At 41.5% G+C, this 14227-nt stretch overlaps 1 protein-coding gene across 1 annotated transcript in view; it reads left to right on the forward strand.

The window, feature by feature from the left end:
- The first annotated feature begins 6204 nt into the window (after positions 1–6204).
- Positions 6205–14227, forward strand: part of PSD (pleckstrin and Sec7 domain containing) — a 158943-nt gene continuing 150920 nt past the window's right edge. Inside the window, exons 1-2 of the mRNA XM_018554566.1 lie at positions 6205–7146; positions 7239–7341. Of these exons, the coding sequence (XP_018410068.1) occupies positions 6205–7146; positions 7239–7341 (1045 nt within the window). The remainder of the gene's footprint in view (positions 7147–7238; positions 7342–14227) is intronic.

Raw genomic sequence — 14227 nt, forward strand, 5'->3', positions numbered from 1 at the left:
GGCTCCCTGCAGGCATTACCCCCTCCCCTGTCCGATACGCCAGCGCTGACTGGCAGAACGGACGGGGTGGGTACAGCTGGCTCTGCTCCTAGATAGGCAGAGCCAGCTGTCAGTCCCGCAGCTGGATGGATCTCGACAGTAAAGTCGGGATCCGTCCCGGCTGTGGCATCTCAGTATACCGTGAGCTGTAGCACGCGGTATACTGAGCTTTGGGTGACGGGAGGATGCTAGTTTGTGTTCTCCCGTTACTCTTAGGAGAACTGTGGGGAAAAACCCTGACCTTATAGTTCTCCTTTAAGCATTAGAATGTCAGCGTGGCAAGCAACTTTTATTTTCAGAAGGTTAGCAACGGAACCACTCATATTTCTTTTAGCCCAGGTTTCCTTTAAGGTGGCAGATTCCTGAATGTCAAGACAGTTCAGGGTTGTTTTTGATGTGGAGGAGAATTCATGGTGAAGAAGCAGGGAAAATCACCTTTTGATGTGGCTCTAAAAAGTCGATAAACCACTTTTGGGAGTACATTTTAGGCAATTTCACAGTTGCATGTAAGGAATAAGATAAGTATTTATTGACAAGGATTTAAAAATTTTTTGTTTTTTTGACACTAGGCAGACAGACTGCCCAGTGAAACATTAGGCTCATCAGGGGTGGGCAGAAGCAGGGGTCTGGCACATTTGTGGCCAGACATTTTGGCACATTTAAGCACTGTGCTACCTGTCTGTGTCTGGTCCTCCAGCATTGGAAATTCCCAGAAATCTCTCTGGTGACCACCACCCTGCATTGCCCTACCTTCCCCCTGCAATAGTACTAGCAGCCTGTCACTGGCAGGCCACCTAATACCTGCAAGGCATGAGCCTGGAGACTGCCACCGAACATGAGAGCATATTGCAGGAGATAAGAGAGCACAGACACCTTGTGGTAAGATGTTGGGGAGGGTTTCAAGTGAACAATTAGTTGGATTTCCTTATTTGACACTTTGTATGCTGGCCATGATGGGGGATCCTAGTGATACAGGTACTGTCTACTGTGCATCAGTGTGGGGCTCCTTCCATCTGTTTCCTGTGCCTTTTTTATATTTACTCTCCTTACTATATTGTAGACTATAGTTAAGCTAAGACTTAAGGCAAAGTCTTCTTCTGCTGCACTATATCGCTAAATGGTTAGCTCTTTGGTCCTGTTGCATGGGGCGCCAGATTTACCCAGATTTATGTAATCGAAAATGACCAGTACTGGTTGTAATACGCAGGTGATTAGGAGAAGGAACAAAGGCAGTGACCAAATTAGTAAGATCCAAGTATGTAAGATCTGGTGCAGTCGGTACCGTACTGATTGTGGCTCTGTGGATATGTTTCTGGTGGGGTCAGTACAGACCTGATTGTGTCTCTGTGGACATGTTTCTGGCATTGTCCATGCCTTTTGTAACCCACATATTGCCAAAAGTTGCATACATTGTAATGACTGCTCATTTGCTGCCTGCGTATTGTAACAGTTGACTGCTTGTGTATTGTATATGATTGCCCATTTGGATCCCAATAGCCATTTTTGTTTATGTATGGTAAAGTTACAGCTGGTAAGAGGCCTGTCATATTTAAGCACACTGCTATTATCCTTCTTTTTTGCCATGGTTCACCAGTCTTAAACCTCTAATTTGTATTATATTCAGCACACCATTATTATCCCATATTTTGCCACGGCGCACTACATGTGCCACTACTAACACTTAAAAACTTTGCCAACGAGATTTTATATGAAACATTTAGATAATTAAAATCTTCACTGCCATCATAAGTATTAATTTAATTTCATGATTACTACTGAATATATACACTTTCTAGTACTAGGTTGAACCACTTTTGTCTTCAGAACTGACTTTATTCTTTATGGCCTAGATTCGGGTGCTGGAAACATTCCTTAGAGAGTTTGGTCCATATTGACATGATGCCATCAGGAAGTTGCTGCTGATTGTGGAGGCCATTTGAGTAAAATTAACTCATTGTCTTGTTCAAGAAACCATTTAGAGATGATTTTAGCTTAAAGAAACGGCGCATTATCCTGCTGGAAGTAGTCATCAGAAGATGGGTACATTGTGGTCATAAGGGGATGGACATGGTCAGCGACAATACTCATATAGGCTGTGACATTTAACTGATGCTCAATTGGTACTAAAGGGCCTAAAGTGTGCCAAGCAAATATGCTGTTGTAGCCCTATTTCTTAAAGGTTTGACATATTATGCATTCAGAGATGGTCTTCTGCATACTTCTGTTGTAACAAGTGGTTATTTGAGTTACTGTTGCCTTTTTATCAGCCTGAACCAGTCTGGCCATTCTCATCTGACCTCTGGCATCATTAAGGCATTTTCGCCCATAGAAATGACCCTCACAGGATATTTTCTCTTTTTCAGACCCGTGTCTGTAAACCCTAGATATGGTTGTGTGTAAAAATCCCAGTAGATCAGTAGTTTCTGAAACATCTAGACCAGCCCATCTGGCGCCAACCATGCCATATACAAAGTCATTTAAATCACCTTTCTTCAGCATTCCAATGCTCAGTTTAAACTTCAGCAGATCATCTTATCCATGTCTACATGCCTAAATGCATTGAGTTGCTGCCATGTGATTGGCTGACTAGATAGTTGCCTTAACGAGCAGTTGAACAGGTGTACCTAATAAAGTGGCCAGTGAATTTATTTCATGTATAGAAGGCCGTAGTGGTGTTAAAAAATGATCTGCCCGTGTGTCAACTATGCTAGGTACACACTGAATTTAAGTACTATAAAATATCTCTGTGCTTTCTGTAATAATTTGCACAGCAAAAGAGTGGGATCACCTTCAGTTCCCATAAAGAGAGTCGGAGCTGGTCTTTCAGCATGCTGTATTTTTTAAATGCAGTAGTGAAAAGGGGGAGGCACCTGTTGATAGGGAAAACATTAACATTTCAGAACAGGGGCCAGAGTAGATGAATGGATATAGATAAGGTCGGATGGGATTGGGTTGAGGAGTTGAGAAAGATAGTGGAGATGTTTTTTCCTGGACAGGGAAGTCAGAATAAGAAAATCATAAAAATGTGGCAAAGGGGTTGTCTTGCTTAAAGGTTCTAGAATGTATGTATATGGAAAAAGTACTTTTTTCTTTGCATAGCTTATCTTCTAAATCTAGCAATATTTTTCTTAAAGCAACAACTGGAAAAGGCTTTATCGATAGAATCCTGATGAAGGTGGCACCTTAGTACCCCTGAAACACATTGACTTTTTAACTGAAAACAAACTGGGCTTCAATATCTGTCTAGCGCTCTTTCATGTTTGCTGATCAATAAAATCTGACATAGGTTCTAGCTTATTCACACCCTGTTCAAAAAAGTGTAACTCCAGTCAAAAACAAGTGTTTCCAAGTTGTTATGATTTTAGTTATTGACTCATATTTGTGAAAATTATTTTTAGGCCCTGCTTGTTAGAAGGTGAAGTTCAATGATCAAAGCCATTAGGACCTGCATGTTAAACATTTTTTTAGGATTTGATGAATTTATGGGTGCAGTCAGAGCCTTTTCCTCCCAATGGGACCAGAAAATATCTAGTGTTGAATATGTGTATCCTAGTGGTATATCCTACTACTAGAGAATATAAATAATACATAATAAGTCATCTAAAGTGTCTAAAAGCTGGGGTTTGAGGCCTTAAAGTGAGCAACTGTACTGAGTTAGCCATCATGCTTGATAAAGTAAGGAGTAAAGCTAAGTAAAGAGTATTACATGGGCTGCCATTGCAGACTTCCTTCTCAAAATGCTAGTTCCTGTTTGGCATGCTGACATATAGGCTTCAGGAGAATTTGAATCAATGACCTTAAACAGTATGCAGATCAGGAAAGTCAAAGAAAATCAGGACACATTATCTGCATGATTATTCTGTGTTAGTTACTGAGAGCATTTAAATAAGAGGACAAGCATGGCAGCTAGGGAACTAACATTTAGAGTTGTTATTAATGGCAACATCCTGATTACCTTTAAGGGTGCCTTCCATGCAAATTCTAAATGTTTGTAACCCAGAGGATTTGGCTAGAACATAATTCTTGAGGGCCAAGCCCAGGACTCTGGTTACCAAAAAAGATGTGTAACTGATTTAGCCACTGCTCCACAGCCTAGTGGGCTCAGTGCCAAGAGAATGGAACATTCTATGTAGTGGGCCAGGAGAAGATCTGGAAAAAATGGGGTGAGAAGAGAGCATGTGAAATTGTTAGCCATTCCAGAGGAGAGTGGGCATTACTGAAATGAGTGGGATCTGATCAGCTAGAGCAAAGATTCAAAATATTTGTTGTGAAGTAAAAGAAAAACAAGAGTTTTGGCTTTGTTAAATGCAAGTATTGTGCGTTGTGACATGCCCATCTAAGTAGACTGATTCAAACTCTTTTGGCATTCATTTTTATATAAAAAAAGATTTGTGTAAATTGGAGTTTTTTTTATAGTTTATGAATGTGCAATTTCTATTTCTGCTTGTTCTTTTCATTCATCCAGGCTTAATTTAGCTATCCATTTTGCAAACGATATACATTATCTGCGAGCTATGACTTCTTGCACATCTCAATAAATAGAACAGACATAAGCTGATGTAGAATAACTAGCTATATTTTGGACCTAGAGCCAGTGCTGTAATTCTGAGGATAGTTCAGTGAACACAATGCCAAACCTGGTTTTGTGACCTGAATGTAATAGTGCTTGTCAAGTTCAGTTTTGATTTACCCAAGCCCTAAACTTCCAGAGCTGTAGCTTGACACATTTGCAGAAAGCATATTGTGTATAAACTGTTAACATAGGAAGGCTGCCACATACAATACATTTGAATAAATTATACTTCCAAATAACAATAATAATGAAAAAAACCTCAAAAGTGCAGGTTTGTCTATAGCAATCAAACTCAATGGGGGATATGTTTACAACGTGTGCAGGATGAAAACTGACCTTTTAGCATAGACTTGAGTCATTTTCTTTTCCACTGTGGATTATATTTTTTTCTAAAGTGTATACAATTTATTGCACACAATTTGATAATTTTACTCCTTTCCAAAGTCAATAAGTAACATAGTTACAAAGTTTGATAAAAGAAAAAAATGCCTTTTAAGTGCAAACATAAAAGAAAAGCACAATACAAACATTTCTACTATTTAATTTCTGATGTCCTGCTTGCTCATGCCTCTGCACAATACATATTTAAGGTTGGTAATTACATTTTAATATGTATCTGGGCATAAAGAATAACTCACTAGCATATTTGTTTATTGTATAAGATTACTTTTTTATTAAATATAGTTGCCATTAGTTGTTAATTAGTGGGTATAGATGTGCATAACACATTATTATGAATAATATACAGGACATTTTTTTGTTCTTGTCGTATGGAGAAAAGTTATTTAGCTTACCACCAAATATACTTTGCTATAAAAGTTATGCCATTATTATCTTAATTTGTCTTTTTTTTAAGCATATAAATCTTTATTAAGTTTTCTCACAACCAATAATGGTGCCATTTATATACGGTAAATAGCAGCCACATACATGTCATAATGCATGGAGGGTATGCCAGCAATAACTAATAAAAAAAGACCACTGATGGTACAGAACCGGGGATAACAGTATATCCGGCATATATCCATGGATAAAACACATCATGTAATGCAGCAATAACTCATGGTAAAAATTATAACTGATATTTGACATACTGTAAGAGAGAAAAGTGTGGAGTAGTGAGAAAACGTGGGAGCAGGGGAAGCAATAGAGCATAGAGGAGAAAGAAGGAAAGAGGGTATGTGGTCATAAGTATAATCCACTAGGGATATGGAAGGCCGGATGCGATGAGATTCGAAAGGGACATATAGATGGACTAAAGACATAATATGGAATGTCAAAGGATAGACGCAGCCATAGTTTGTGGACTCATACCTCAAAAGCAATCAATCAAAGTTGAAGATGTGTTGAGGAAGTACAGCTTTACCTGCGTAATAGATGATATATTTCATAAAACATCTAGAGGCCCACTTAATTTGTCTTGTACTTTTCTTTAAGTGTTAACGCCTAAAAAAAGAGATGACTGATCATGTTTACTTTTTTTTCCAGAATGCAACAAAGATGCAAAGATCTACATGTGAATGTGAATTTAATGAACCTTTCAGTTTACACTTTATTCAACTGAATGTAACTGATCTGCTATAAGGTGGAACATGGCTCAAACAAGTGGAGTTGTGCGCTTCCTCCCTGAAGGAGATTGCATACTTTCATCTCCAAGAGCACTCAGAGAAGTCGAAGGGAAACCATGGTTGCAGTCCTTCAAGTCTGGTGTAGCTTTCAGTCCCCAACGTTGTTTTACTCCAGACCTCAACTCTCAGAGAATTCAAGTACTAAGAAAGAGCCTAACGCCAGAAGCCAGACGAGCTCACCTAGGAATGTATAATAGCACAGGGTCATTGGTTTGCAGTGTTTCGGATGTGGCTCATAAGTCTGGAAGGGTCACTGCTCCCTGCAGCCCATTGAGAAGTCATCCTTTATACTCTCCAGGTAGCAGGAGACCGTTTATGGTTCCTCAGACTGTGGGACAAAGTTCTATTGTGACATTTACATTTGTCAAGAAATCCAGTGTACAGACATTAAATGGGAACCAGGCAGTGACTGATTCCAGTCCAAGTGTGCTACAGGAAGGCAAACCTCAGAGTGCAGAATGCTCTGCTAACACTGCCACTGAACCAGGAGCATGCCTTGAAGAAATCGTGGACACAGCAGATGCTCACAGAAACAGTGAAAGAATTGGCCAACCACAGCTTATATCTTCCCCCCAAGGGGGTAGAGCGCAGCTGGTGTCTGACAGTCCTCAAACATGCCAGAAGCTATTAGACAATGAATTGGGAAGAGGAAGTCCCAGCTCTGTGAGTGGGTCAGACTGTCACCTGAGCCTTCATAGTGATTCTACCAATAAATATGTTAATACAGGTCTTCAACCAAGCATTACATCATCTTCAGATAAACCCTTGAGTCCTTCTCAAAGTCCCTTGCTCAAACACATTACAGGAGATTCTAATTTCTGCAAAGATGAGCTTACATCATCAACTTTGGAAGGACATAATGAGCAATTGCCAGCAAGTCCAGGGAGACTAGAACTTAGCCAGCAGGTATTCGTTTTAATATCTTGCCCCAGCACTGTTAATGGCTAGAGTTGTTTCAAACTATATATCTGTGGTGTGTTTTTCTTTAATATGTTTAGGCAGACTCATGGGGATATCCAAAGGAGGCTTCTCTACTTGCACAGAAGATTGCAAAAGCAAAATGGGAGTTTTTCTATGGATCCCCAGAATCACAAAGAGCTGGTGAGATATATGTAAAAATGTTTTTGTTTTTTTAGAGTTTGCCATTCATATTAATAACTACAGATTTAGCTTGCAAAGCAGCTTTATCCAAAGGTAAAATGACATGCATTGTATTCCAAAGCCTATAAAAACAGAAAGATACCAAACATTATACTTTTTGTTTGTTTTTCTTTAGCGCAAGTTTTTAGAAGTTAAAAGTGGCTAGTGATGCCTGCAGAAAAAAACAAATCCTAATAGCTCATTCAGTGCCTCAATCTTTGACACTTAAGGGGTGATTTACTAACCTAAACACACACACGCACCAGGTGTGTGTGCTTTTTTTTACACAGCAAAACGTATTTATCAACCAAACACGAGCAACGCGTCACATTTTCACGCCATTATGACGCGTTTTTATGTATTTACATACGTGTGGGTCATGTAGCATGCGCCATAGGCTACACGCCGCTCTAATAGCGGCATGCATGTCTCTAAAAGCATATTTCCACTAATGCCATACATGGAAAAATCATGCACATGATGCATATATAATGCTTCTTCACAGTTTAGACAAAAATGGTTAGCTCATGCATTTACATTCCTGCATTCATCAACGCAAGCAACACAACATAGAGCTAATTTACACAACATCACCTTGCAATTCATGCAGGGCTTTGCACAACACACCTGCTGGGTGTGCACACAATACAAAGGTGTTTAGATTCCACCCATAGATCATGCTGGAAGGGAACACACTACAGAGGTGTATACTTGTTAGTGGCGTGTTTATAAGGTTAGTAAATCAACCCTTTAAAATCAAAAGAAATACCGGTACATCTTGAAAGTAGTGTTAAACTTTTTTCAAAAATGAATCCAGATCAAACAAATATACATCACCCAGCAAAGCATTGGTTTACATTTTTGCCTATACACTTACAATCATGTCCAGTAGAAGATCACAAAGGACAGTGCCGACTCCAGCAACTGTTCATCTACTAGCTTGTGGAAGGGAGGAGAGGGGGTCAGGTGAGAGGGGAGTAGCTTGATTTGTTGTGTCTGTGTGTTTGTGGAAACACACACAGCTTACTAGCACACACAAGGGTGACTGCATATCACTCTGCTTGAAGGAGTCACTCTACAACAGGAAGTCAGGACCAGTGCTCAGGGGACCAGCTGATTCTGCAAGAAACTAAAACTTTTAAATATCAAGAAGCAGAATCCATTGTAAGTGATTTCATCAGCATTTAAAATAGCTTAAAGTCATTTTGACTTTAATATTACTTTAAATCTGATAGAAAAAACACAAAAAAATTGAATTATACATTCACTAAAAACTATTAAATGTATTTTAAACTATGATGATGAACTATGTACAGGTACTCACAATGAAAATCAGGAAAGTGGAACACACTCACCAATATGTTGCTGCCCCTTCACATTCTAATTACAGACTGGACGAAAATTAACTTCAGTATTTTAGGAATTTATTGGTTTAGCACCAAAAACAATCGCTAAACATGGAGCGCTGAAACCTTTTTTTCCAAGTCCTGCATGATCACGGATTAAAGTACAAATGGGGTTTCCCATTTAGCCTCTCCTTTACTTACCAGGGATCGGTATTTAAAACTTCCTCATAAGATTAGCTGCGGGATCATATGATAGATCTTTATGTTCTCCCTCCTCAAGGAGACGGCAGCCTATCTTTGCACAGATCTCCACTTTGCACAGATCTCCACTTTGCACAGATCTCCACTGACCTTTGCACAGATCTCCACTTGGCCTGCATAACCATTGCCTGTCCCCTGCAATGACGACTTGAATGGACCATTATAGGACCAGCATCATCATTAAAGCCGTTCATCCAGAAGCTCCGCTTCTGACTCCCCTGGGTGACGTGACGGACGACTCCTGGTTCTCTTTTTTGTGAGCTTCGCTTTCTACACAACTGTGCCTCTAAGTGACTAATACTGGTAAAAGTATGGTCTCTTAAGTGTTATTTTGTTTTTGTACAAGCTGCCTCCAATAGCTATGTTGTTTTTCCGGCCTCTGTCCTCTTTGGATGCTTTTTCTACATTCATGTTTGTTACTGTCTACTGTATTTTCTAACCCACTCTTACTGTGAATCACAACTTAATATACTGTTTCATAGCTTAACCAACTCTCCCTGTGGTTTTCTTGGTTTGCTCCGAGGGGGATAGGGAACATGACTGTCCCTTTCCCTATCATTGGCCGACAATGCTCTCCGCTTGTCCATGTAGCTTTTCCTCTCCCTATCCTTTTCCTCATCCCTTACATATTTTCTCTTTCTTTCTCCGCTTTGCTTACCCCTCTTCTCCCAGTTATTATTTCTCCTTTTTCCACCCCTCCCACCCTTTCTTATTCTCCCTACTCCATTTCTGGGTCATGCTTGGTTTGGAACGGCGGTTCGTCACTTATTGGATACTATTTGGTTGAACTGTTAATCTCTGACTCCCTGGTCGCATTTTGTTTTCATTTAGTCTGGTTTGGTGTACCTTATTGTTAGTTATTCTAATGTTATTGGTGTTTGTTATGTAATGTTATGTTTATGCCTGTGCCCGGGAGGTTGTCACAGCGACCCTCCTATTTGTTCTTACACTGGTTTACTCATTCTTATTGGCCTTGACCTAGCGTAAGCTTTCTGGTCAGTGCCTTAGGAACCTATCTTCTGTTTAATAGCTGCTGTCCTTTTTTCCTTGTTCTTGAGTGTTACCTCCTCCCTACCCTTCTCTTGTTTTTTCTTTTGATGCCTGCTCTTCTCTCTTTCTGCCCTCCTCTCCCCCCCCCCCCCTTTCTTTTTTCCTTCTCTTTTTTTTACCCCCCCCCCCCCCCCCTTTCTTTTCTCACTCCCTTTCTTTTCTTCCCTCTTTACTTCTCTCTGTCTACTGGGCCCACCACGGCCTCTTGTGTAGGGCATAGGTTCCTGCCCACATTACAATCTTGTTTCTTAATGTGAAAGGCTTAAATTCTCCTGCTAAATGGATGAAGGCCTTTCAGGCATTTTGGTCCGGTAAGGCGGACACATTTCTCTACTTCTTCCGCAATCTCTTGGAACAATATACCCTCATTGATGCCTGGTATGAGGCTAATCTGTTTCGTAGGGAATATACATTTCATTCTCATCCACATAATACGTTTTCCCATAGTGATCACATTTTTCTAACACATGCAAATCTGCCTCTCATTGTGTATCCCAAGATCAATCATGTTCCTTGGTCAGATCGTAGCACTGTTTTTTGATCACTCTCCTCGTTAATCACACGCAACCGGAATCTGACTTGGACGCCGAACGACCTCCTGCTGATGGACATTTCCTCTTCAGCAACCCTTTCACCCTGTGGGAAGCTCATAAGCCCTGTCTATGCAGTGCATGCATTCAGCTATCTTCCAGGACCAAGAAAGTGCAACTGTGAAGGCTCCAGGAGTTAGAGCATGACTTTCAAACACTCTCGACTTCTTTTTAATCCAATCCATCTTCTAATACTAAGCAGTTGCTTGAAAAGGTTAACCTGGATCACAACGCTTTACTGGCAGACAAAGCAGACAAGCAATTTCGTAGGGTCAGACATACGTTTTATGTTAAAGGTAACAAACAGGACTCCCTCATTGCACATAGGCTATTGACTCCTAACTCTAACTATAAACCTATCCGGCTGAAGTTGGGGCGTCTGGGTCTGACTAGTACCCCGGCCAAGATTCTTCAGGAATTCAGGTCCCTTCTCTCCCAGCTATAATCACATGATAATTCCACGACCTTGGATCAGGATACCTATATGTTTTCTAGCATAACTTTGCCCACCCTTTTGCCTGACTCTCCTGCTACACTAGAGCATCCACTCACCTCCGACGAGGTCCTCCTGGCGATAAAGTTACTTAAAACCAATAAACGACCAGGTCCAGATGGCTTTACGGTTAGCTATTATAAAAGGTTTGATTATTCCTTTTGCCCTATTACTATCTAGAGTTTTCAATAGTATCTTGGACGGACATGGCTTTCGGTCAGAAAGGCTGATGGCAGTTATCTCAATGATCCCTAAACAGTGCACAGATGACACCTGCTGGTCCAATTATAGGCCCATCTCCCTGTGCTTAATCTTAATGTCAAATTATTAGCCAATATTTTAGCATTACTCCTAAATACCATTATTGGCACTCTGCTTCAATGGGGCCAAACAGGTTTCGTCCCTACGCGGCAGAGTGGAGATAATATTTAGCAAAAAAATATGTCTCATTAAAAGGAACATGCCAACCTTTCTGTTGCCCCTTGATTTCAGGAAGGCCTTTGATTCAGTGGCATGACCTTATCTATTTAATCTATTACCGAAATGGGGCTTAGGCCAGGGGCAATGAGTACAGGGAAGAGACCCAAGCACTTCCTATAATACTCTGGTTTCAAACCCCTTATCTTTCCGGATTACCCAGGGGATGAAACAGGAGTGACCTCTATCCCCGCTTCTCTTTGCACTCCTTATTGAGCACTTGGCTCTACTTATCCAGGACCAAATCCAGGATCACGCAGGCCATGTGGAGAAGTGGAGGCGAGGTTTGCGGATAAAATGGACAATCTTTACGCTATCTGGTATCTTCAGACTGAATAATTTCTACCTCCTGGATTCAATACTAATCTACTTTTTCTCTGAACTACATAAGAGACCGCGGCGGTACACAGCCACATGACCTGCATCTATCTTTAATTTCTTTTCTTTCTTTTTTTCCTTCTTTCCTTCTTTCTTTCTCTTGTCCTCCTTTCAAGTTTCCCATCTTGTTCTTTCCCTCCTCTTCTCTCTTTCATTCCTCTTTTCTCCTCCTCTCCAATTCCTATCTGGGCAGCAACTAACATCCTTATCATTTTAGCATTGCTTTCATTATCCTACATTTTGTAAACCATTGTACCGTTTGACCTGTAGCTTCCTGGTTATTATTTACACTATATTACTTAATGCAGGGCTCAAAATTTCAAGTCCTGAGCTACTTGCCAGGCCTTAAAATTTACTCGCCACCAGTTGCCCCCCCTAACCCCTACCCTGCCCAGGCCTTAACAACGCCAGGTCAGCGGTTTGACGCACAGTACAGAAGTCAGTGGTGCAATGCCGAATACAGAGGCCAGATGTGTGAAGTACAGTACAGAGGTCAGCAGTACAGAGGCCAGTAATTTAACGCACAGTACAGAGGCCAGTAATGTAACGCACAGTACGGAGGTCAGTAATGTAACACACAGTGCAGAGGTCAGCATGGCACGCAGTGCAGAGGTCAGTGTGGCGCGCAGTGCAGAGGTCAGCGTGGCGCGCAGTGCAGAGGTCAGCGTGGCGCGTAGTGCAGAGGTCAGCGTGGCGCGTAGTGCAGAGGCCAGCGTGAGGCGCAGTGCAGAGGCCAGCGTGAGGCGCAGTGCAGAGGTCAGCGGTGTAAGGAAGAAAGAAAAGGGACTTACAGTGCACTTAGCTTAAAACTTTCTTTTCCCCCTGCATAACTTTCTGGCCGGGTCAACTGTGTCTCTGCAGTCTTCCTTCACAGCCTGGCAGCTGAGGTGGGCGGAGTAACCTGCAGAAGACAGCAGAACTGAATGTCATCAAGGGGGTGCGCCGCCGGCGGGACCAGGGATGGGACACTGTAGCTGCAGCGGCTGAGGAGAAGAGAGAAGAGAAGTGAGCAATCGCCGCTGCGGTAGTCTCACATCCCTGGTCTCGCCGGCGGCGCACCCCCTCGATGACATTCCACTCACCCCCACGCAATTTTCACTCGCCAATTGCGAGGGGGCGAGTGGAAATTTTGAGGCCTGACTTAATGTATCTACCAATTTTATTGCTTTTACGATTACAACACTTTTTTTATTTCTCTGGATGATGCAGTACATTGCATTATTTTCTTAAATAAAAATATTGAACACGAAAATAAAACCCTGAGATTTATATGGTGTGACAATGCCACTGTGTAATCTCCATTCCTGGGTCCATATTTTTATAAGTGACCAACACCTGCTGATTGCACACGTGTGCACAGCCTTTAAGGTAAAGGTGCTGGCAAATGTTCAGGGCTCCACCTGGGAGACAGGAGGACTCCACCCAGGAGTCAGAGTGGAGTCCAGTGCAGCAGGGAGCTGCGGGTGACGAAACCGATTGTGCAGGTTAGCACAGAACTGAGGCTGTCTGGAGGAACAGAGAGGGGCCTGGGAAATGAGGCCGGAGCAGCGGTGCTGCAAGTGCAATTTCAAGAGGCTGGATGTGCATGTATTTGTGTTGCCTAGAGATGTTGAAGAACCACTGTGAGGGTAACTGCATTGTTTTTTCTGAACTTTCTTTGAATAAAAGTGGGCAAGGAAGCCTTTAAAGACATTTTCAGTGACTGGATGTGTCTTTAAAGCTCTCCTATTTGAAACTAGATCTCACAATAGGGACACCATGGACTAAGGATTGCTCGCTAAACTCTACAAAACTAAAGTTATAGTTGGTCTGGGCGCACAAATAGCACAACTTTCCCATTTTCATGTCAACTCTGATGTCCCTCTTTGGACAAGCCTCAAAGCCAATGTCTCTACCTTTGAACATGGTTAACATTCTCTGGCCCCCTCACACTATGTATGGCATATAGTTCAAATCGCATCAATAAGCGTTTTTTCAACATGTGGGATGACACCAAAATCTCAAACTACTGTCCTCCCATTTCCCCCTCTTTTGTCAGCTTATATAGTGTATTGTATTATCTAACGTTTCTAGGCTGCTCCTTTGCAATGGATCCCTGGGAGTCACCATTTGAACAAAAATTACCACTTGTACTAATATAGAAGTCCACCTGCTTTTGCACGTGTTCACAGCAGCTAAGAAGACAATCACAGCAGCAGAAAAAAACTAGAATTCCCTTTGATGATTTAAAATTACGTATGCAGCAGTGTACT

Source organism: Nanorana parkeri, unplaced genomic scaffold (assembly GCF_000935625.1).
Source record: "Nanorana parkeri isolate BGI_ZX_2015 unplaced genomic scaffold, ASM93562v1 scaffold165, whole genome shotgun sequence".
Classification (NCBI taxonomy): Eukaryota; Metazoa; Chordata; class Amphibia; order Anura; family Dicroglossidae; genus Nanorana; species Nanorana parkeri.